This window comes from Solanum verrucosum, unplaced genomic scaffold (assembly GCF_900185275.1).
Source record: "Solanum verrucosum unplaced genomic scaffold, falcon-dt-bn FXZP01000268.1, whole genome shotgun sequence".
NCBI lineage: Eukaryota > Viridiplantae > Streptophyta > Magnoliopsida > Solanales > Solanaceae > Solanum > Solanum verrucosum.
The window spans coordinates 1,796,694-1,820,545 of NW_026019957.1; the positions used below are offsets into that span (position 1 = coordinate 1,796,694).

At 33.4% G+C, this 23,852-nt stretch overlaps 2 protein-coding genes across 2 annotated transcripts; both read right to left on the reverse strand.

The window, feature by feature from the left end:
* Positions 1 to 6,005: 6,005 nt before the first annotated feature.
* Positions 6,006 to 7,616, reverse strand: LOC125814742 (pentatricopeptide repeat-containing protein At1g08070, chloroplastic-like). The gene has a single exon (XM_049494204.1). The coding sequence runs from the start codon at positions 7,614 to 7,616 to the stop codon at positions 6,006 to 6,008; it is 1,611 nt and encodes a 536-aa protein (XP_049350161.1).
* Positions 7,617 to 8,586: 970 nt separating this feature from the next.
* Positions 8,587 to 18,086, reverse strand: LOC125814451 (inactive poly [ADP-ribose] polymerase RCD1-like). The gene is made up of 7 exons (XM_049493896.1): positions 17,943 to 18,086; positions 16,378 to 17,646; positions 15,184 to 15,425; positions 14,186 to 14,283; positions 13,023 to 13,184; positions 12,793 to 12,888; positions 8,587 to 9,024 (listed from the first exon to the last, which is right to left on the reverse strand). Exons 2-7 carry the CDS (start codon positions 17,514 to 17,516, stop codon positions 8,959 to 8,961), a joined length of 1,803 nt encoding a protein of 600 aa, XP_049349853.1. The 5' UTR covers positions 17,517 to 17,646; positions 17,943 to 18,086; the 3' UTR covers positions 8,587 to 8,958.
* Positions 18,087 to 23,852: the final 5,766 nt, after the last annotated feature.

Sequence of the window (23,852 nt, forward strand, 5' to 3'; positions counted from 1 at the left end):
ATTAAACTTTCTTTGAACTCATTCTATTTCTTAAAATTAAAGTTATATAATAAGAATTTGTTTGGAGTAAAGGTCACGTGAGAGTGTTAATTGAAACATGGAGAATTAATGTAAAGATTGAAATATATATTTTGAGCAAAAAAGGGTGTATGTTAGTGTAATAAATGTTCGTATTTGGTATGGAGAATTTTTTTTTTTATAAAAATATCATTTTGAAAAATAAATTATTAATAATTTACTTTTTTTATATTTAATAAGTAAACAAAAAGTATTATTTCAATATTATTTATATATAATATAAAAGAATACTATGGGATAAGTTGGTGAAACTTGTTTTCATAATTTTACTAGAAAAAACAATTTTTTAGAAAATATTTTTCAAAACGATTTAACCAACCATATATGAAAGAATTAAAAAATATTTTTTTCTATTCCAAAAACACCCTTAATCAACCAAAATTGTAAATCACAAGAAAGCTATAAGAGTTGAAGTCACGTGAGAGTGGAATAATTTGAGCAATAAAAGGGCGTGGGATGTTAGTGTAATTAATAATTAACCAAAAATTAATTATTTGATTGTACGATTTATTCTTCAAATGTACCTGATTTTTAATTTTTATTCTTAGTAATCTAATGTATATCTAGTGAAGCATAAATTCTTTATTAACATGAGGTAGAATTTGTAAAATATTATGATACAAAATATAAACTTAATAAGGGCAAAATGCAAACGACCCAAAATTAATGTATTGTATTACTAGAATACGCTATATTTTGCACTCTTTAAATACTCTAAAATACACTGATTGAGTTAATGTCATTATATTTAGAGTCGTAAATTCTTTAGTGACATTTATATAAAATGATGATAATAAATACTCATACTATATTATTATCATTAAATTTAATGTAACGATAATTATATTATTACGTTAAATAATTACCACTTAATCCTTTATTTGTTATAGTATTGCCTCGTACACTGTTCATGTCCTCCGTTTTTTTAAAATCCTGATCAACAAAATGAAAATTCAAATAGTCAATCAACTGAGCTACAAAGATTCGTCTCCACGTCCCTGTCTTCACTTGAAGATATATGAAAGTAATTAAATCACAAGAATAATTTTATTTCTTTTTTTTTTAAAGAAAAAAAAAATCAAACTACCGACAAAAAAATTAGATGTCATTATCTCTAGGTGACAAGGTTTGTCATTAATAAATAAACCAATGGGCAACATGTTTTGCTTTACCTTTGAGCCACAAAATGGCACTAAATTTAAACATTTGGACCCAATTTCAAGAATTAATACTAGTACTAGTATTTTGATTGAAGTCCTAATGAAATGTCACTATTTTGTGTTCTTTCATTTTCACTCATTATTCAATCATATAATAGTATATGATAACAATTAGGAGTTGTCAAAGAATATTGTGTGATGAAATAGACCAAAAAGAAATTATATAGATTCGTCTAGGTATTTTCAACCAATGAGTTTTTTCATTCATTTTCCTCGATGCTTTCATATAGATTTATTCAAATCGTTTCAATGAATTTCAATCATGTCAATTAACATTAATGTGATATCTAACGAATTAAGCTTCTCATTCACTTTTCAAGTCGACTTTAACTATGAATTTTCACTTGGAGTTGAAGTTGACTTGGAAAATGTCATTGCTTATGTATATTGTGTATATTACTCCATACCACACGCCTATTTGGACATATATCTACAAATATACATGATATAACGGATATACAAATTTCCCTTTTGAAGAATTGTAAATGAGATTTTATCTCATACAAAGTAGCATATCCTCAAGAATTCCAAGAATTAGTAAACATGGGACCAAACTCGTATAATTTTACTAATAAAATACACAGTTTAATAACAAGGAAAGACCCGAATAGTGGATTGGTAGATATATATATACTTTATTGAAATAAGTGGTCGGATTTCCCTTTTGAGAATTGTATATGCGATTTTAACTTTTTTTTTAAAAACACCAAAATATTAGTTGCAACAAATGTAGAATAAAATTTTTAAAATTTATCCATTTCTGATTCCACATTTATGGCGATAATATTAAAATTTCAATTTGGCACAGTTATCTTAATTACTTTTATTTTGATAATTATGAGCTTCTTGAATTCTCTTTTTGCCTATTTCTTTCAAATTTTGGACCACTTGGACAATTACTATTGAATTTGGATTGAAAATTTGGAGTTAAGTTTAGAATTTTATGTATTTACACTATAGATCATGCAATTATGTTCATAGTGTTCTCAATTGTACTTTATAATTTATTCATAGAGTTTTACATGTTTAAAATGCCAATGAACTTTAATTTATGCAATGTTTCCAAAGTCATGAAAGATTATTTTATGTCATGTACAATTTATCATGAGTTTAAACATTAATAATTAGCTCGATGAGAGTTTAATACATCATGAGTAATTACATGCTCATTCAAAATTTGATCGTGATACCATTATATAGGAACATTTTTCATTTTTTATAGGATTATTTATGTTTTTATGTGTGTACTCAAAACCATTATATATACTTTCATTTGAAAAAATAATCATATAAATTGCATGAATAACTTTAAGGGGAACATCCAATTATAACCTTAGACTTAGCCTTATAAGTTGCAACACATTTTCAAAAGGACTTATAGTTACCTCACAAAGTGGATATCTTTATTATGAGATCAAATCTTTTTTCAGAAAAAAAAATCTGATTTTTATTCCCTTTGTTTCACATTTAGGGTGTGTTTGGTACCTACGAAAATATTTTTCTTCAAAAATAATGTTTAGAAAAATAAGTGAGTTTATTATTTACTTTTTTATGTATGGTACATAAGCAAATAATATTATCCTAAAAGCATTCATATATAATTTACACAAATATCATGGAAGGTGGGGTGGGGTGATAGGAATAAGAGAGAAGATGAAGTGTGCATATGTCGGAGGATGGAAAGAACACAATCAACATGAAATTCAACTTCAACTTGTTACAATTTCTGAAATTCACAAGTTGAATTCCGAGTTTTTTTTTTAAATTCGAAAAAACCTTAAATACTTATTTTCACATTTTTCATTCATATTCTCTTACAAAAATTTAATATTTTTCGAAGAGTATTTATATCCAACACAACTTTTAGATTCCAGAAAGGTGAAAAAGGAAAAGGGATGTCAAGAATTGACAATTTAAGAAGATGTTGTAATATAGTGATAAGATTTTAACAAAAATAATTGCAAGGAATATATAGAGGGGCATATTTTCTCATTGACACATATTTTTGACTTACTTTATCGTATCATATCATATCATATCATGTGTTTCATAATCTTTTGAGTTTTGTAATGCATATTTCTATTGGCTTGTTCTTCATTATTACTCCATATGTCTCAATTTATGTAATATAATTTAAATTTTGAGAATCAGATAGTTTAATTTTAATTGTGAATTCAAATATGAAACATTCAAATTTTTTAAACAATAATAATAATATATATATAAAAGAAAAAAAAATTACGATCAAAGACATACTTGTTTGAATTCGAAATTTAAAAGATGTCATATAAATTGAGACGTACAAACCAGTTAACAGTAAAAATGATAGGTTATGTAAGAATCACTCCATTTTTATCTTCGAGAAAGGCCTTTGCTACATACCGATTTATCCTCTGCCCCAAAAAGGTGAAACTTTTATAAGCTTAGATTAATCAGGATTCAAAATTAATATCGAACATCGAGTAAAATAAATTAATTGTTCCCCTAAGTTTTAATACATGGAAAGGGGCAACAATTGGATGAGATATATAAAAGTCCATTTCTTTGCATTATATTCTATTATTCGAATGCCTTTGTGGTGACTATGAAAAGTTCTTATCAAAATTGTAAAGAATAAGTAACATAAATCCTTCTCAAAATATTCCCCTATTCTACTTGAGGATTTGAAACACTATCCAAGAATGAATGATGCAAAGTGATCCTTTCCTAACAAGCAAAAATGAAATATTCTCAAAAAAGACGACCATATATGAAGGGGAGTCTTCGAGCAACAAATTAAAAGGTTGTCTTCAATTCGTACGAGCTATAGGATTACAGGTATAAGCCACGAAATCAGTTATTAATATTTGTATTGAAATAGACTATCTATAACAGTGTTGCTCTTTTCTGGATTTTACGTGATCACAAGATGCTTGTGTTGCCCATTTAAATAAAAGAAGAAGAAAAGTTAGAACATTTTCCTTAATCATACCAACAAAACATGACTTAAAGTAGTAAATTTCCTTTCTTTATTAGGTCCTTTTATTTGACTTTGGTTTAGGTATAGGATCCTTATTATAATAAGACTAGCAAAAGGCCCCAATAAATTGTAGACATATTGAATCTTTCTAAAGACTTTAAGAAGTGAACCTCATAGAAAATTCCCTACATATATTCTTTATTATCATTGCCCACTTAAAAAATTGTATTTATCCTGGAGAAAAAAAAAAAAATTTCCTTCCATTAATAAAATTATTTAGCAAATTTCTTGATCGGTCGCTCAAGAGACTGACGTTTGTTCTCTTCCTCTGTGCATCTCAGTGATGGACTCATCATAAGCTTTTTGTATCCTCCTCTTACCGGGATATCTATTATATCAAAATTATTTTTTTTGAGTCCACTAAAAGCCCACTTATGACACGTTTAACCCGTTCAAAGGCCTTTTATAAGACTTGGACTAAAATCCTCGACATTGTACAACATGGAGGTCTTACGTTTGCTAAACCAAGAAGAGGGATGTGCCTGCTTCTGATACCACATAAAGAAAATAGACCTTAAATGTTATTTAACCTAAAAAATAGCTCATAAATTAAGAATCGTCTAAGATTAAGTACGGAGACACAACACCTTCTATTTAGTTGATCAATGTGGAACACTTTAACAACTCAATATGGGAAGACAAAATGTTTAGCCTAGTAGAAATAGCTACTTATTTTGAACCCAAGGAAAAAAAAAACATTTTTTTAAAAGTTGCCCAAAATAAAAAAAGTTAATTTTTCATTCAATGTTGGGTATTTGTCTTGGGGCTCGAGTAATCTAAGATTCGTTTCGAAAGGTCTCTTCTTTAGGGTAAAGCAAATACATTTTTTCCCAAAGATTGTGTTGTGAAGCTTGTTTAACCAAAAATGCAACTCAGTATCTTTCGGTAGAGTATATCAGTAAAATTAATGCATGCATTTGCTCTATGATTAATAATACTTTGTTTGGTACATAGTTTATGCTATGTATATATTTTATTGTGTATTTAGGTGTAATGTTATGTATAACATGATAAAGACCAATTGCCCTCAAACCCCTTTTTAAATCTCTTCTATCACAAATGTAGAGAATATCTTTGTAAATAAATATTTTTATATGCACACTGCTTTTAATATATCAAATCAAATAATGCAAAAAAAAGTATGTAATACAAGCATAACTAGTACACTCTATTTAACATTATTTTTATACACTACCAAACGATAACATGTTCTAGTTTCTATCCTAATGAATCACCTAGGTTCAAGAAATCAACTAACAACCAAAAAAAAAAGGCGACAAAGAACCTATTGTATTTGGAAACTTATTAGTTCAAATTTACTATTTGTTGCCATTTTAATAAATTTTCCCAAATAAAAAGTATCGAATTCAGATAAATTCAATTTCTGCATGCTACATCCACCACCAATCAATATATATACAAGACAGATCAAAACTATAATTTGATAATGTATATAAGTTCATGTCATCATTTAAGCCACCAATTTGTTAAGCCGCCCTTGACAGTTTACCCACAACTATGGAGAGCCTTTCATAAAAGTTCAAAAAGTCAATTCTTTGAGTAGAATCTATTGAAGGACTTGGGACTTAGACTCCGACCTGGAACCCGACTCCCAACTTCCTGAAACCTAACTCCCGACTCGAGACCCGGTGAGCACTAACATGATGTCATTTAGATTTTGCCTATTTTCACCAGTAGTCATTACAAGAACAATAGCCATTCCTAAAATGATGAAACCTGTTCCTATCCCTCATTATTATCTCTCTTTTATAGACATTTGATATGAACTTCATGAATGTATGACAATCATCACATGTCCTGAGATTCTTCACAACCCGAATTATCCTTCCGGGTTGCATCGTCATAAGTCCAAACGCAACAGCAATTCTCTCACTGTGATATCGAACCACACTCTCCTTCTCTTCATCCTCAACGTCATGTAGCACCGAAGTTGTATCTGGTTCATATCCATGAGCCTGTACTTCCTTCACAATCTTATCCAAGAACACGTTAATTTGAGTATGTGAAGTATCTCCAGCTACAAATTCATATACAATGTTTTCAACCTCGATTGAACTGCATCCAGGCGTTTTGCGCACACCCCTCTTGATCATTAACTTCCTACATTGATCAACTTCAGTCCATCGGTTTAAAGATGCATAGAGGTTGGACAAGAAGACGTAGTTTCCTCCATCGTGTGGATCCAATCTTAGAAGATTATCGGTCACTTGCTCCCCTAGCTTTGCATCCTTATGTTTGTGACAAGCTCGGAGCAGGCCACCCCAGACAACTGCATTGGGCTTCATTGGCATGCTCTTTATAAGTTCAAGTGCTTCTTTAAGGCATCCTGATCGACCTAAAAGGTCGATCATGCAGCCATAATGTTCAATTCCGGGCTCAATGCCATAAACGATCTTCATCTCTGAAAAATAGCTTCTCCCAACGGAAACCAATCCAGAATGGCTACACGAACATAGAAGCCCTACGAAAGTCACACCGTCTGGTTTTATCCCTTCTCTCTCCATTGCAATGAAAGCATCTACAGCTTCCTTCCCATACCCATGCATTCCTAGCCCAATAATGACAGAATTCCAGCAAAAGATGTTTCTATCATGCAAGCCATGGAAGACTTGTATAGCAGCTTCTACATTCCCACATTTGAAGTACATATCTATAAGCGCGTTTCCCAAGACAAAATCGATCTTGATATTCTTTGTTCTAATAAAACCATGAATCCATTCACCCATATCTAATGCTCCTAAATGAGCACAAGCAGAAAGCAAGCTAACCATTGTCACCTCAGTTGGTTTTACTTCTTCGCTTAGCATACGTTGAAACAAATTTATGGCTCTAACAAATTCGCCACATTGTACATATCCTGCAATTATCGTGTTCCAAGTCACAACGTTTTTCATGAACCCCATCTCGCCAAACAATTCATCCGCCTTGACCATTTGCTCCGACTTACAATATCCATCAATCATTGCATTCCATGAGACCACATCTTTGATTGGATTTCGATCAAAGATCAATCGAGCATTATGAACTTCACTTGATTTGCAGTAGCACGTAATTAACGAATTCCAAGAAGCCGAATTCCTATCAGACATATTTTCAAACAGCTGTTTCGCCTCCTCAACACAACCATACCTACTGAAAGCTGAAATCATAGCATTAGTAGCAATAACATCTCTCTCAGGCATTTCCACAAACACTTTCCTTGCAGAGCCTAAATCCCCAACTTTTCCATAAAAATCAAGCAACCCAGTTAGCAAAATTACATCATATTCAAAACCCATTTTCACAATCTGGGAATGAAACGATTTCCCTAAATGGGTTCCATTTCGATTAGCACAAGAACGTAAAATCAAAGAAAAGGTGACTCTGTTTGGAAAGAAGTTGGTGTCACAACTCCTGATCAACCCTTTGAACAAATCCAAAAATTCTTTGAAATTTTCATGTTGTAAGGAAACACGAATCATTGAATTCAATAATGAAGATGGATTATTGTGTCTGGGAAAATGTTGCAAAACATGTTGTTTTAATTGTTTTAAGGAAAATATCTTTTTGGGTGGTAAATACAGAGAATTCATGAACATGAACAAAAACAACTCTCAATTTCTACGTAGAATGTATCAAAATATACTTTAATCTTATTACATATAGCCTGTAAAATATTGAAATTAAAACAGAGGGAGCACAACACGATTGGTTTCTAAGATCACTTCTCAGAACCAAAATGACTAGTTTCATTTCCAACAGAATCAAAACTAATACTCATCTATATTTCCAACAATCTGAATTCTTTCTGTTTGTTTTCGTTTCCCATCTGTTTTGTACTGAAACCCAACTAATTCTAATCCATGCTGAATAGAGGCACTATTCAGAGGTAGCATTAAACAACCCCATACACAATTTAACTTCCTACTTCGTTCCAATATGGCCAGCCGGACCATTGCAAAGGACCTTCCAAATCCACATATCATAAATTTAAACTCAACAAATGCTTATGTTAAACCCAACCTCCTATTAAATTATAGGTTGTGGCCTAAACTGACAAGTAGAGCATGAATTTTAACCCTATAACATCATTTTGGCACGCCAAAATTCAACACACCAATTTGACACCCCTACTCAAACATATCATCCACCGTCATTCTTAACGAATCAAGTCCGTCCACAAAACCAACGAAAGACTGATGAACTACTGCAACGAAGATTTAAACATGTATACTACATCCACAGCTGCATATAAAAAAAATGGCATATAAAAAAAATGGCATAAAAAACACCATGTGTACATAAGATTGCATAAAACCACAATTCTTAATACATTGTCACAACTGTAGCAAGCAAATTCAGGATGAACTATGTATAACCAACTTTATGCATCAGAGCTACCCGCTAGATATAGAAGACACTGTAACCTGGAGGCTGCAACTCCGTAGGCACTTACTTCAGCGACCAAATCCGGAAGTTCTGGACAGGTGAAAACTAAACTCTCATCATATTTCTCCAGAGTATCAAGCTACCTCATATCACATATTCAAATAAAAAGTAATAGATACGTCCAACTATTCAGTTCCTATAGCTAAGCAAAAACAGTTTATTCATAAAAGCAACAAAATAAAAGAGACACCATCACTCCAGGCAGATACTCTCCTGTTCTTGCTTTACAGTGACCATTTCCATTGATTTAGGTGGTACCTGCCAAAGAGCACCAAAGAAAATTTTCAAAACATACCCAGTGTAGTCCCCAAACAAGTGGGGTTCACAAGAAAAGTTTTAAAAAGAAAGAACAACGAAACAGAAAACTCCACCAAGTAACATGCCCAGCTCGCCAAGTAAATTCTAAATTTCTAATCAATGAGAACAAAATATGCATAATTGCATAAAGATGAAACATTTAACTCCTTTCAACTTCAATTCACAGCGTAGAACTGAAATATGCACCACTATTAGGCACTTCACATGTTAGCTGAGGTCTTTATCCACGTATATTGCGGATAACTACTCATCATCCAAGGGCATGGAGTACCAGGACATAAAGGGTTTATAATTCATAGTTACTTTCTTCAGTATCCTGAATCTCAAATGATCACAATATAATATAATATTCACATCATCCAAAAATAACAATAGAATATCCAGCTATACTCGCCATATAAATTCAACCGCCTTTAACCAAGCCAGAACCATACACATTTTAAAACAACAAATTCACCAATGTATTATTGCTCCGTCTCTTCTATAAATATTTCCCACGTTTGACTTCTCGTTTTAGTTCTCAAGCCTTTATTAGGAGAGGTAGCAATCCAATAAAATGACAAAAGTAACACAACACAAGAATATTATCATTTTAATTTTCAAAACAGACAGCTTATAGTTCTCAAATACTACATATACCAACACAAAAATCAAAATTTATCAGATCCAAAATCGTATATAGGAAATTCAACATTGACTAGATATAGTGAATGGTGGCAAAAATCTAGATGTTTATGGTTGAAACAGGGTGATAGGAACACTGAATTCTTCCAGAAGATGCCCAATGCAAACAGAAGATGCAACCACATTGACAAGATAGAAGTGAATGCAAATATCAAGGAAGAACCAGAGTAAATGAAAAGAAAGAATCGAGCTAAATGAGAAACTTTATACTGAGACTGAGGAGAGAATGGATTGTGTCCTGGATTTTATATCTACATACATCATGCCATTGTTTCCAATACCTTTGGAAGTGGAGAAAATTGGACAAATTGAGGAGATTTCTTGTGTCAAGGCAGCAAAGAAGGTCAGCCTTTCAACTTGGTCAACTGGAACACTATAATTTTATTTTTAGTAACAGAAGTGGGGATTACGTATCAAACAAAATTGGTTTTGTTTTTATAACCGTTGTCTGGGCGCAGTTTGTGGCTTGTGCACATCTTCACTAATGACACGGGGCACCTACTACCTCCCACCAGACAAGCACATGTACAAGTACCTTTGTCCACCAAGACTTCGCTTAAATGGATTCACAACCCACTTTATTGACCATTATTTTTTATTTTTATTTTTTTGAGAAGGTAACAACCACTTCATTGACCACTATATCATATCCTGGTTACGTAAGTTCAATGTTTAAGGCTCAGGCAACGATATGGAGAAATGTTATAATGAATAGGGGCGGCCTATAATGAAAGGCACACCAAAATGGAACTCCACATGGGTATGGTATATGGAGAAATAATAGGGCATCCTGGCCTTAGTTTTCACAGAACATTAACATCAAAATTGTCAATAGAAGAAGATTTCAATTTTGGCATGATTTGTGGATTGGACACGCTCCATTAAAAAACCAATTCCCCTCTTGTTCAAGCATAGTGCAGGATATTAACAGTCTAGCACACAGGGCAGGGAAGGCAATGGTTGGAATTTAAAATTTTGAAGGTACTTCATGATTGTGAATGCTTAGAGTGGCAGAAATGTCTCAGTATCCTATCATCTTTTGAAGAGCCAAATAACTGTGAGGATAAGTTGGTACAGTAGGGGCAAAAGAGTCTGTATGGAAGGGGCAGAAGAACGTTGTTTTTACTGGAAAGCAGATGGGGATTCTAAAATCTAACGAAAGCAATGTTTTTTGAAGGAGTTGTGGTCCTCCATACTGAAAATTATATTACTGTATACTTCTGATGTCCTTTTAGTGGAAATTGGAATGGGCAAACAAGTGTTGAGCCCTTGCTACAGTTCATAGAATCTTTCATACAGCATAGAGCGGGTGCTCATCCCTTTATGCTACTAGCTCTTTTTCGATAGTACTTTTCCTCTCCCTTTTTTGTCATACAGCACTCTCTTAGTACTTCTAACATCAGAAGTACTTGCCACTTCCCAAAAAAACTGGAAGAGAGAAAAATGTTACGGAGCACCACTAAGAGTTGCATAGATTTAGATAAAGGATTGGGCAGGTAAAGAAAATGGAAATAAATCAAAACTCAACCCACAAGAGCTAGCTCATCAGGTGAAGATTGTCCAAGACAAATAAGGAGAAAGCATTCCATTTCACTCCCCCCCCCCTCCCCCCCGGCCGGACTAGTAGTATTTCACATCTTACTATAGCATAAAATCGCACCCCTTTCTTGAATCAATGTATAACAATTATACCTCATAAAATTAAATAAATATATTCAATGTTAAAATGGAAATATTGTGCAAGAGTTAGAGAGTAATTTGCTTACAGTAAAGCAATAATTCACATGATTTATAGCATAAGTCATAACACCACACCAATTTAATAAATGGCTATTACAATCATTGTACCTCATTAACAGTTCCAAAATATAACTATACCTCATAAAATGTACAGACTCATCAACGTTAATTTGTTAAATCTATTTTATTGCTGATTGTCTAATGTTGTTAATATCAAATATTTGACAACATTCTTTTTAATATTTGTGAACATTTAAAGAAGTAACATTCACATAGAGAGTTTGGCTATAGTGAAGATGTTAAGAAGAAGATGTGCACCACTTACTATTACATTGTCAAGTAACTACACCCCTGTGGAGGGAAGGGCCCTGAACTGGTTGAATGAACTGGTTGAAGTACATTGGGTCATGCCCAGAACAGTTAAGGAGGCAATATAGCTGACCTTTCAGAATAATGAAGATCAAGAATGATTTTGTTTGTCACAAGGCATGGGATATAGTTCCACTATCAATTATGTAGGTTGTTTGGAGGGAGAGGAATAGGAGAGCGTCTGAGGAGATTGAGAACGATTTCGTACATGTTAGCAGTTGCCTCCAATCTCTAGTTTTTGGGGGATGTACCCATGAGGCACTTGTTTGTATAGATGATTGGTAGCCAGAGAGATACATATTTTGGTCTAGATTGCTCTAAATTTTGGTATACTATTTGTATACGGGGATTTCCCTTCCATTAATAAAACTATTTAGCTTATAAAAAACTGAGGCAATAATAAAGCCCACAAAAACCTAGGATTTTGTGGAAGCTGGTAAAGACTTGGACTAAGATCCTCAACATCAACCGATATTAGACATTGGTGTGAAACAACATAACATGGAGGCCTAACATTTGTGAACCGAAAAGAGGGTCGGATCCGCCTCTGATAGCATGCAAAGAAAATGAACCTCAACCGTAACCCAACCCAAAAGCTAGGCTAGCTCATAATTAAGGATTGTTCAAGTACGCAGACAACAACACCACCTTCCCTCAATGAATGTAAACACTTAACAACGCAATTTGGAAAGACAAAATGTGCAACGTTACAGAAATCGCTACTAGTTTGGACCCAAAGAAAGAACATTTTATCAAAGATTGTGTTGAAGCCTGTCTCTCTGACAAAAATGTAACTGAACAATTGGAAATCAACATAGAGAAAAATCTTGGACATACGGGTATGATATTATGAATGAAGCATTGACAAGCTAGCTCAGTAGCACCTGTTTTCTTAGAAAAAAGCGAAGAGCATACCTGGCACTGAAGACTAGTTATAGTGGACCTTAACAAAGTGTCCCCTACGATCAACCTCAACTTTCGGACAAATTCATCCCTGTTTATCTTCTTGCCCTGCCAAATGCCATAATACACGAAGTCATGAACACAAGAGAGGAAAATTATCAAAGTAACAATTCAAGCTATCCAGCAACTATTTGACTTTTTTCTAGAAAAACAAGGCCTTTAACAGATGCAATTGTATATACCTTGAATAACTCATAATTGCTACAAACAAGGTTCATATCCTCTTGACGCACTTTCCTTGAAATTGCTGCAAACAACATGGGGAATGGCATCCAAGGGGACTTCGGAGTCCTCGAAGCCTTTTTTGAGGCCAAGCCTAGTGAATTCTGATAGCAATCACTTCCCTATAAAGGAACATAGAGTAATTGTTAGCTGAAAGGATCTCCACCAAATTAATGAGGAGCACTAAAATGAGAGAATGACTGTGTTGCTGAAGATGCAGAATTGTCATACTAGCACGGCATCCACTCCCTCTCCACAGTTTGGTTCAAAAGTCAAGCTCACTGGATGAGGCTGAGTAGTCCAAAATTTGAAGGGAAAAAAAAAAAAAGATATGTCCCAAAACCTCACACTATAATATACCTATTCCTAACTACATAACAGTCCAAGTTTTGGGAAGCTGCGTGAAGAAACTAACAACTTAAGTATCAGCTATTTTTTGAAACCGAGTTCAAGATCTAAAGAAATGTTGTACTACACCCTGCAGAAGGCAAGTTTGAATATGTTGTCAGCTAAAAATAAGAGGTTTATATGCATGTTTACTGAACTAACAATCATTCCAGCAGCTAATGCAGATGCTCAGTGGCAGCATTTATTCTGTGATTGCATGCGCAAAACACATTCTTAAGTACCCAAGGTAGCACTAAGGCAATGCCTATGGCATCAACTGTGTCCCCTAGGGAACTATCATGCGATTAAGAAATAGAAACCTCAGTGTTGTTTAGGGAGATGATTTGAGGAGCTAATATTTGCAAAATCATGTCCACTGTAGGATGAGAATTTCAGGCCTCAACACACACTCATCTTGCCGAGAAATTCATGGAGTGGTCTTGGAAGACCTCCTCTGTAGCTCGACTCCCCTCAACATTGATAAAAAACCTTTTTTTTAAATTGGTAAATGTGTATTCCTCAGCATTAAGGACATGCTGGACACCATCAAAAAGTGTTCATAAAAAACCTAGTTCTACTGCCTCATCTGCTAAACAATTTCACACTTGTTTCATATTATCCTTCACACTTGTTTCATATCCAAAAAACATCCTCCAATCTCCCATCTTTTGTTAAATGAAAACCAAAAAACAAAATCTGCCCAAGTCGACACACCTATAAATGTCAATAGACTCACCAAGACAGCAGGAAGTGTATCTGCCGGTACCTGATCCACAGGGCCCTGACAACTAGTGACAGCAGAGACATTTGGGCTCTTGTTTCCAACGAGATATCCTGTAAAGATAAACATGGTGAAGACAATTCAACTGCTATCTTACTTTGCAAGACTTAAGACAATATCTATCAAGTGTTCCTCAAATTTAAAATCCGAAAGAGATGGGCCCGTGATTTATTTGTACAACACCACACAGAAGATGAAAAGTACAGTGAGGATGGCAGGACAAAAAAAGGAAGAAGAAACTGGATATATGCATCCAACATGTAGGCAGGTCTAAGTTGAATCAGGACCCTGAAAATAGAAGATCCCACAACTGATCAACATGATAAGTATAGAGCAGAGGCCACAGACATGATCACCTTCAAACTCTCAAAATCAAATTCTCTTCTTAATATTGATCAAATTTGCAATCCCTCCCAAATTTTAAAAACATTTAGATTATGTCGCATTACCTCAGTTTCCAATCATCCACCACCCAACATATAGAGATTAACACATTAAGAATCAATCTTGACACAAAATTCAGTACAACATGAAGAAAAAGTAGTACATGAAAGAAAAAATACCATGGCGCTAAGGTTAATCCTAGTAAGTGTCTAAACAGGATTAACAAGACACAGAATAACAAAGACAAATGCCATAACACTACTGAACAATCAACTAAATAATTAGCAAAATTATATTTATTGTTTGTAATCCATATCCATTAATTTATGAAATGGGCATGGACTTGATGATTTAAAAGTTGGAAGGGGGTTTGAATACTCAAATAAAGTTGGGATTATCTTTTGCTTCCTTTTCTGCAAAAATGAAAAATATGTCCCTCCTTTGGCAGCCTTTAAATTGTAGGATTATTTAAGAGACTGTTCATGAACATCTAACTCAAGTGTAACTAAGGGGAACAACTTTCTGTTGACAATTGAAAACAGTAACCATAGACGGACTTAAATAGTCACCTTCAGAATCAGGAGGGAACTTGAAACTGACGACATATTCTGGAAATATATGTGTACTCATATTCATAGTCCAGACTACATAACACTTCGGATTTTCAACGCTATCAACACCATTATCGAAATCCTCACTACTGGGATGGAACTGCTTTGATCCAGGACAAACCAGTTCCATGTTTCCCATTATTACACGGCATAATATCATGTATTGTACATCATTTTCATCAACATCAGAATACTTTGCACTGTAAAGAAGATGAAAGCAGCAACATCAGTAAACTTCATAATGAGAACAAACAAATCGACAAAAAAAATGTGATAATGGCACAGGTCAGCCACAGAAGGCCTAAAATTCAAAGCAACAAGGAGAAGCGACCAAATAAAACAAACTCCTTTAAGGATCAAAGAACATCTTATCAAACATCACCAAGACAACTATAACAAGTGGAATGTCAAGACAAAATAATGACACAAGGCTAGCATGGAATACCGACTGTGTACATGAAATTCCTCTAAAACCTTATGAAATTACTTGAACACGGTTATATCAGCACATAACACAGGTCATTGTTTGCATCTTTTACAAGCCAGGTTTGTACATTTGACAAGCACCAAGGAATCAATTAAATGGATAGAATAATGTCGGAGATCATTAACACTGACTGGACCAAAACCAATCTAGTCTAGTATTAAAAACCGGAATACCAACAAGAAGGATCTTCTGTGAAAATTCAAACAAATAATCATTCAGGAAAATGGACAGGTACCATACGAAAAGAAAAAACCAGAAACCAGTAACTGACAAACTTGATTGATATTCCTCTATTATTGATGATAAACACTAGGGAAATTATAAATTGACTAAACAAAAAATGAAATCAATAAGTTTAAGACTGCTCCTACTTTTCAAAATCTGTATCAGCATAGCATGTAAGGCAGAGGCATACAATACAACAAGCATTCAGCCCATTTTACCAGCAAAACTATACGGAAGTTTCAGACAACCCCCCCCCCTGAGGTTTATGAATGTTGTCACTACCCCACTATTTTCAGAAAAACATAGCTGACGTATCATTACACGTTCTACCAACCAAAGAACTTATTTCTAAAATGCACCTGCAATGTCCTCCTTCAACTTTGTCCATATTGCACAAAAATTCAGTTTGACTGAAAATCAAAAGGTGGAAACAACACTACCTGATCTCACTACAATTAGCAGGGAAAAGATGAACACCAATGCCATAACTGGAGTTGGTTCTGGATGGATAATAATTAGCAAGCCCATACTTCATAATACTCTTAATCATTCCTTTAGAAGAAGGAAGCCAAGCATAACTAAGAAGGGCATCCCCACGATGCTTCCTCGTAATTTCCACCTGCTTTTGAAAGAGTTCCTTTCGAACTTCCATGAAAGCACTTGAAATACGTTGCAATTCAATAATATTTGCACTTGCAGCTGAACTGATACCCTTGAGGAACATCTCACTCACAGCTTCAGGGTCCATATGTTCCCACTTAGAGTCATACCTGCCGACAGCATTTTCCACCATTTGATAACTTTCCACAGAGTTGTCCTTGGCTTTTGTATCTGATATTCTGACATGATTATCACCAACTTTTGCAATGCGATTTTTTGCTGCAGGTTCATGAAAAAAGTTCACTTGCCCAACATTAGCATTGGACTCTCCACTAGATTCCTTCGAACTTGATATATCTTCCCCATTAACTTCAATCTCCAGTCGCAACTCCAGATCATTGGATCCCTCTGTCTCAGAAGCCACATCTACGCAGTCATTGTCTTCACAGTGACAACGCTCATGCAGTTCATCGCAATAAGCAAAGACTTCTGGGAAAAAGCACTTGCCTGCTTCATCAATCCATGCAATAGGTTGCTGCATACCTGACTTCAGGTCCAACAGCATCATATGGAAGAAATCTAGCACATAGTTATTACCATTGAACACCACCTCCGTTGCAGATTTCTTTATCCGGAGATCTTGCTTAGCCATTGACACAATGTTCTCAGGGAAATCAGTCCATTGACTGTTCTGATAGTACATCAAACGTTGTGGAAGCCCACTTCTCCTAAAATTAAGATAATATCTAAGTAGAGATTCTTTTTGGTGAAATTCGTAGCCACCACACCTGCTTCTTGATCCATTCAGCTTCGTCCGCTTTCCAAGCGGGCGGATTGAAGAGTTCAGCAAGGGTCGAACTGGCAATATCATGTGGGTAGCCCCAGAGAGATGGGTCTCGCATCGAGCTTCCCGCTTTCTCTTCAAGTCAACAACAATGTTCCGGCTTCTATCCAATACCTTTTCGAATTTTGTTTCCATTTTTACCTACAGGATCAATCCCTATCCACTGGTTTAAAGCCAAAGGTTCAAAGATAACAGTTATATACAAACCGGCCTCAGTTTCGCCTCAGAGAGACCGCATCCATGCCATTGATAAAAGTTGATAAACCTGAAAAAATCAAAACAATAACCATTAGATAGCACATAAGATTGCATCCAACATAATTCATAACTAAATGAAACATAGTCCCTCCATCTAAATATGTCTAGCTTTTTCAAAGATCAACATGACAAATTTTCTAGTCAAACTGGAAGTGGACAAATTAGCCTTCTGAAATTGATACAAGGAGATCTAGAAACTACAAATAACATATTACTAACCAAAAAACAGCATATGAAATATTACAAGCTATAAAGTTGCATAATAATTTGAAAAAAAAATGAAAGGAAGTTGGGTAAGATTACCAGTGACGAACTTTTCATAACATACCACGCCCAAAAATGCATCCAAGAGCAGTTCTCAATTGATCTCTTAATCGGCAATAAAAGCTAAAGAAACTAGCGCCCTTATTAACAATATAAACTCCACTGCACAATAAGTAAAACATATATTATTTCCAGATGATGTACAAAACGTTGATACAGAACACCTACAAAATCAGCAATTTAGAAATACCCTTTTTTACACCAGTTGGGAGAGAACATACCAACTTGTAGAGCGTGAATCATTTTGTTCGACAAGTTCCACAAGTAAATAACACAATTTACAACTTCATGAACAAAACAACCGGATCTCTCACCCTTACAGTTTCACCATTAAAAGAAAGAGAGCTTTCAACTTAACAATAAGATGTCTCCACTCAAGAATGGGTGTCAGTCGGTTCAGTTCAGTTTTGTAGAAGTACGGTTTGGTTTTTCACAATTGTGGTTCACCCAAACCGAACTGAACGTACCAGTTTTTTGGTTTTGGGCCAGTCAAATTGGCCTTTTTTTCAGACAGCGACAAAAAAAAGTCCAGAAAGTACTTTTATGAGAAAAGGATTTACTCCAAGTCAAATAGATCTTAGGTAATATATAGAAGCTTCTTTGTTCTCTCTCTCTTCATAGAAATTGCATAGCAATGACATGTAACTTCAAGCCAAATACAAAATACATTCACTTCAGTTTCTAGGGAAATCTTGACGAAGAAAACTAAGAATTTTGAGGCAATAAAAGCCCCAAGAAACTAAAAGGTGAAAAACTACTTAATCTGTTTTTCTTATAAATTCATGATCATAAGCTGTTTGAAGTTTGAAAATAAAGAAACTGAAATGAAAAACATGTACCTGATAAAATGCCAAATAATATGAAAATCAAACAAGCTTATGGACGACTTAAACGATCTACAATTAATCTTAACCCCACAACACAGAGAAATGACATGGTTTGTGGAAAGTGATTAAATTGACCATTGATTATTCTTTTTGAATGATTTAAGAGTTTAATATAATCTATCAGCATACACTGCAATTTCGCTAAAATAAAACACAAATTTGAGTGCTATGTTCGCTAAATTTTATCACCACAGCAAACGAACAGAACTGAAAATCCAATACACACATGATATAACCTTAGTAACTGGGAAGAGATTGAGAGACAACATAAGATTGTGGGTCACAATGATGGCCGAATGGTAAGGCACAGAGCAGGCAACCAGCAATAGCAACAGTTTTGACTTCTTCTTTTTTTTGAAACGGGTAACATCAATAGCAATAGTTTGACTTGGACTTGGAGGTTTGGGCTTCTTCAGAATGAGATTCGGTTTTGGGTTATAAGGCAAAGCTAAGTACAATTTAAGGAGCCCAAAAGTTCTTTTAGAAAACTTCGGTTTGTCGGTATAAAATTTAAACCAAACCAAAGAACCAAAATTATTAAATGAAAAAATACCAACTGTTAACTGACCCAAAAAAAAAAAAACTGGAAAGACATGTACCAACTTGAGCCGGGTGAAAGGAAACTTGCACATCCGATTTTAAAGGGGGAACAAAACTGAAAATTTCTGTTTTTTGACAACCAAAACTGAAAATTTCTGTTCGATCAGTCTTTTTGCTTGTATGCCCACCCTATCCCCGCTCACATGCACTACACATCGTTAATTTTTTAAAAACCTGACACATGCAATTCCTAATATCTCAGTTCATTGGGAAAATGAAGTAAGAACTTCTGTTTTAGCGCACATAGGATTCATCTACGTGCTAAATGCCATTGACATGGAGTCTGGCATGTGATAAAAGAAATCAAACTTAAGTAATAAGATCCAGTAGGTATGTGCATCAAATATAATCTAACAAAATAGCCCAAAGTGTAAAATTGACACACCGAAAGATTCAACAGAAAAAAAGAAAACCCTCCAGACCTTCCAACCATTTTGAAGATATTAATACAGCAATGCCTCTACTCCCATGCGAACACATCAAGAAAATCAAAAAGAAAATCACAATCCCTTTTTTGATAGAATTCAAGACAGCCTAGTGGTAGAACACAAAAATTAACCTTAGTGTGAAGAAAACAAATCAAGTAGACAGGGAAAAAGACATAATGATCATAATCTGATGGTGTGTATATGTATAATAGGTGGGGAAAAAAAACATAAAGAGGAAATGAGATAAGATTACCAGTGATGAACTGATCACAACAGCTCAAAAAATGCATCCAAGAGCAGCTCTCAACTGATTTCCTAATCAACAATAAAAGCTCAAGGAACTAACGCCACCAATGACATAAAACTCACTGCACGAATAAGTAAAAACTGATTTTTAATTCCAGATAACATATTAAAAAATCGCAAGTTACAGAACTTTTAAACAAATTCAGCAAATTGCAAGTACCCTGAATACTTCTATAATGCCAGTTAGGAGAGAATATAACCAATTTTGGCAACGTGAATCATCATTCACTAGTTTTTCGATAAATTCTGTGTTCAATAACACAATTACAACTACATGGCATGCTCAAGAACGTATACAAAAGAGAAGCTCTCAATTAATCTCCTAATCAACAATATAAACATAAATGACCTAACATACCTAATGATATCAAACACCACTACACGACAAGTAAATCAGATGTTATTTCCAGGTAACGTACAAAAAGATTCATAAGTTACAAGACATCTAAACAATTCAGCAAAAAAAAAAAATGGTTTTTATGACTTTGGTGTCTGAGCCAACTTTCGCTCCCCTCAGCTAATTCCACGAGATACCTACCACCTCCCACCACCAGCAACATGTACAAGGTAACTCTATCCACCAAGGCTAGGACACATGGGAAGAATCACCTAGTATTTTTTTGTCACCATTGGGAATTGAGCAATTTACAAATACAAGTTACCCTAATTTTTTCTTATTTCCAACGCCAATTAGATATTGTTCCAATTTCAGGAATGTGAATCATCAGTCACCAGTTTTTTTCGACAAATTCCACGTGTTCAATAACACAATTACAGCTACATGAACAAAATAAGATAGCTTCCACCATTACTACAATAATACATGATATATTTAATATTTACTAACAAAATCAGTTTTTTCCTACAAATTCCAAGTGTTCAACAACACAATTAAAACTACATGAACAAAATAACAAAGCTTCCACTAACATCACAATAAAACATGCTATATTTACCCAAAAAATACATCATATAGATTAAAATTCTCCTATTTCCAACGCCAGTTAGATATTCCAATTTCAGAAACATCAATCACCAGTTTTATCAACAAAATCCAAGGGTTGACTAACACAATTACACCTTACATGAACAAAATAAGATAGCTTTCACCTTAAACAAAAACAACATCATATACACTAAAATCCACACCAAACACACACATACACATATAATTAAGCAATATACATGATAATCTCTACACATGTATTCGTATATATTAAATTAGCCATTAGATTACTTACATTAATAAAAAAAAACTGAAATTGTTACACAGATCAACGATCGATTACTACAAGGATCGATGAAGAGAAGTCGACGGATAATGATTTTTCAGCCTCCTCCTCCTTCTCCTGCAAGCAACGAGTGGTGGTGGTGAATGTCAAACCCTAAGTCGGCCCAAAAAAATTTACCAAGTCTTCTCCTCCTTGTATGCGCAGAGATCAAAGATATTTAGGTGGACGAAGATGCCCTCCAAGCTATCCAATGGACCGAGACCGACTGTAATATTCTTGTTATTTTGCGTTTTAAAGAAGGGTAATGTCGGTAATCGGTCGGCGCAATTAATCGGGCCTTTTAAGCCCGAATAACAGCCCGAACCCGGAGTTTGGCGGTTACATTCACCGACTCAATGAATCTGCGTGTTGCTACAAATAATTTCGATATGGGTCCCACGTGTTTTGTGTGTTCAAAAGGATAAGACCGATGTTTATTCATCAAATTATTATTATTAGAGCAACATTCACATATAACAAATATATTTATATGTTATAGTTATAATTTATATAATTGTGCTTCATAACAAATTTTACGTTTGTTATAGAGCTTTTGATTTGTATAATTCGCTAAATATATTTAATTTTATACAAATTGTTCATTTTTGTATAAATTCATTTATACATTGTAATATGTTTAATAAGATCTGTATTTATATAATTATAAGTGTATATGACGAAAATAAATGTATTTGTATTTGTATATACACTTTTCTCTAGCTTTATATAAACACAAACGCATTTTATATATTTTATACCGAAATGTATAAAATGGCTAATTGTATACCGAATCAGATTGCCAAAAAATGGGATGTTTGTTGCGAATTACAAATAAAATAAACTATGACTATAGCATTTAATTTGAATTAATAGTTTGTTAGTTCATACAATTTTTCCTTATTATTATTTTCTTTTCGATCTCAATTTGTGATACAGTTAAAATATCGAGAGTTATTTATTTTTTATTTGTACTAATTTTATATGATAAGTATATCATGTATATGTGTATTTTGATTGGTATTATATCTTAATTTTAGTTATGCACAAGTGATAAATACGTAAATTTATATGTATTTGAATAAATAGATATATGTGTTTTACGTGTATTATATATGAAAGATATAAATTGTCATATTAAACAAGCATATATACAAATTTAATTATTTATTTATACACATCTAAAATTAAGGGATGCATATGTTAATTATGATCAAATTCGAATAATAGCATATTTATGTATAATATTTTTGGAGGGTATAAAATTTTAACTCTAAAAGTTCGTACAATATTTCATAAATAATACGATGGATTGGAAAAAGGTAAATGAACTTTGAAAAATTGACACACCTATTATATGAGAGATGTTTACGGTGGATTGGAAAAGGGCAAATGGGCTTTGAAAAACCAACACACCTACTGTTAGAGAGATGTTTTCAATATTGTTAGTCTATTGATATGAAGAGATTATTCAGCATTTTTACATGAAAGCTCCTCTTGTTTTGACTTTGTATGTAAAAATTAAATAAGAAAATAAATTCACACGAAATGTATAAGATCTACAAGTAAATATTTATGTTATTTGAACGTGATAAATAAACTATTGATAACTTTTTCTTTAGAAATAAATTTACTATGGAGATTTAGAGTCATTCTGATCGTCTTTTCAATATAACATCCTTCTAAGCAAATTACATTCCGTTTCAACGATTTAATAGTACTCATAAAAAGGTTCAAAACATACATCATATTTAGACTTGTTATTTTTTCTTTAATTTGAAAATTATGAAACAAAGATAATAACAATAAATTATAAAAGTCGATATATCGATCGATTCCTACTTATTGAACATAAACTATGATTTTTCAAAATTTGAAGAATATTGATTTCCATTCACCTTATTATTCCTTTGTTTTGAGTCTCTATCATTTTTTATAAAGTTACATATTTTTTTCATATATTTCAGAATTCAGATACAAAACTAATAAGTATTTAATAATGGATAAGAATATTTTTTCACTTTTTAATACTTATGCGAGGTGAGTGACTAGATTTTTTAGACACAATTTTATAACTATTAACATGTAAATATTTTTATGAGATCTAAAATCTTGAACATAAGAAATATTACTTATCATAATATGTAAATAGGATATTATAAAAATATTTATATCAAGGTGTACATTTATTTATTTTCTCAACTAAATTGGAGTCAAATGAAAATTCCTTAGTTAAAAATATGTGATTCATTATTTTAAGGTAAAATTAATTTTTACTTTAAAATAAGTCAAAAGAGTAATATAATATTTATGAAAAGTATAAGAAATTTGGAGGTGACACCCACGTAACGGATTGCTTGATTACCAAGCCATCATGTAGTTGGTAATTGGCAAATAAAT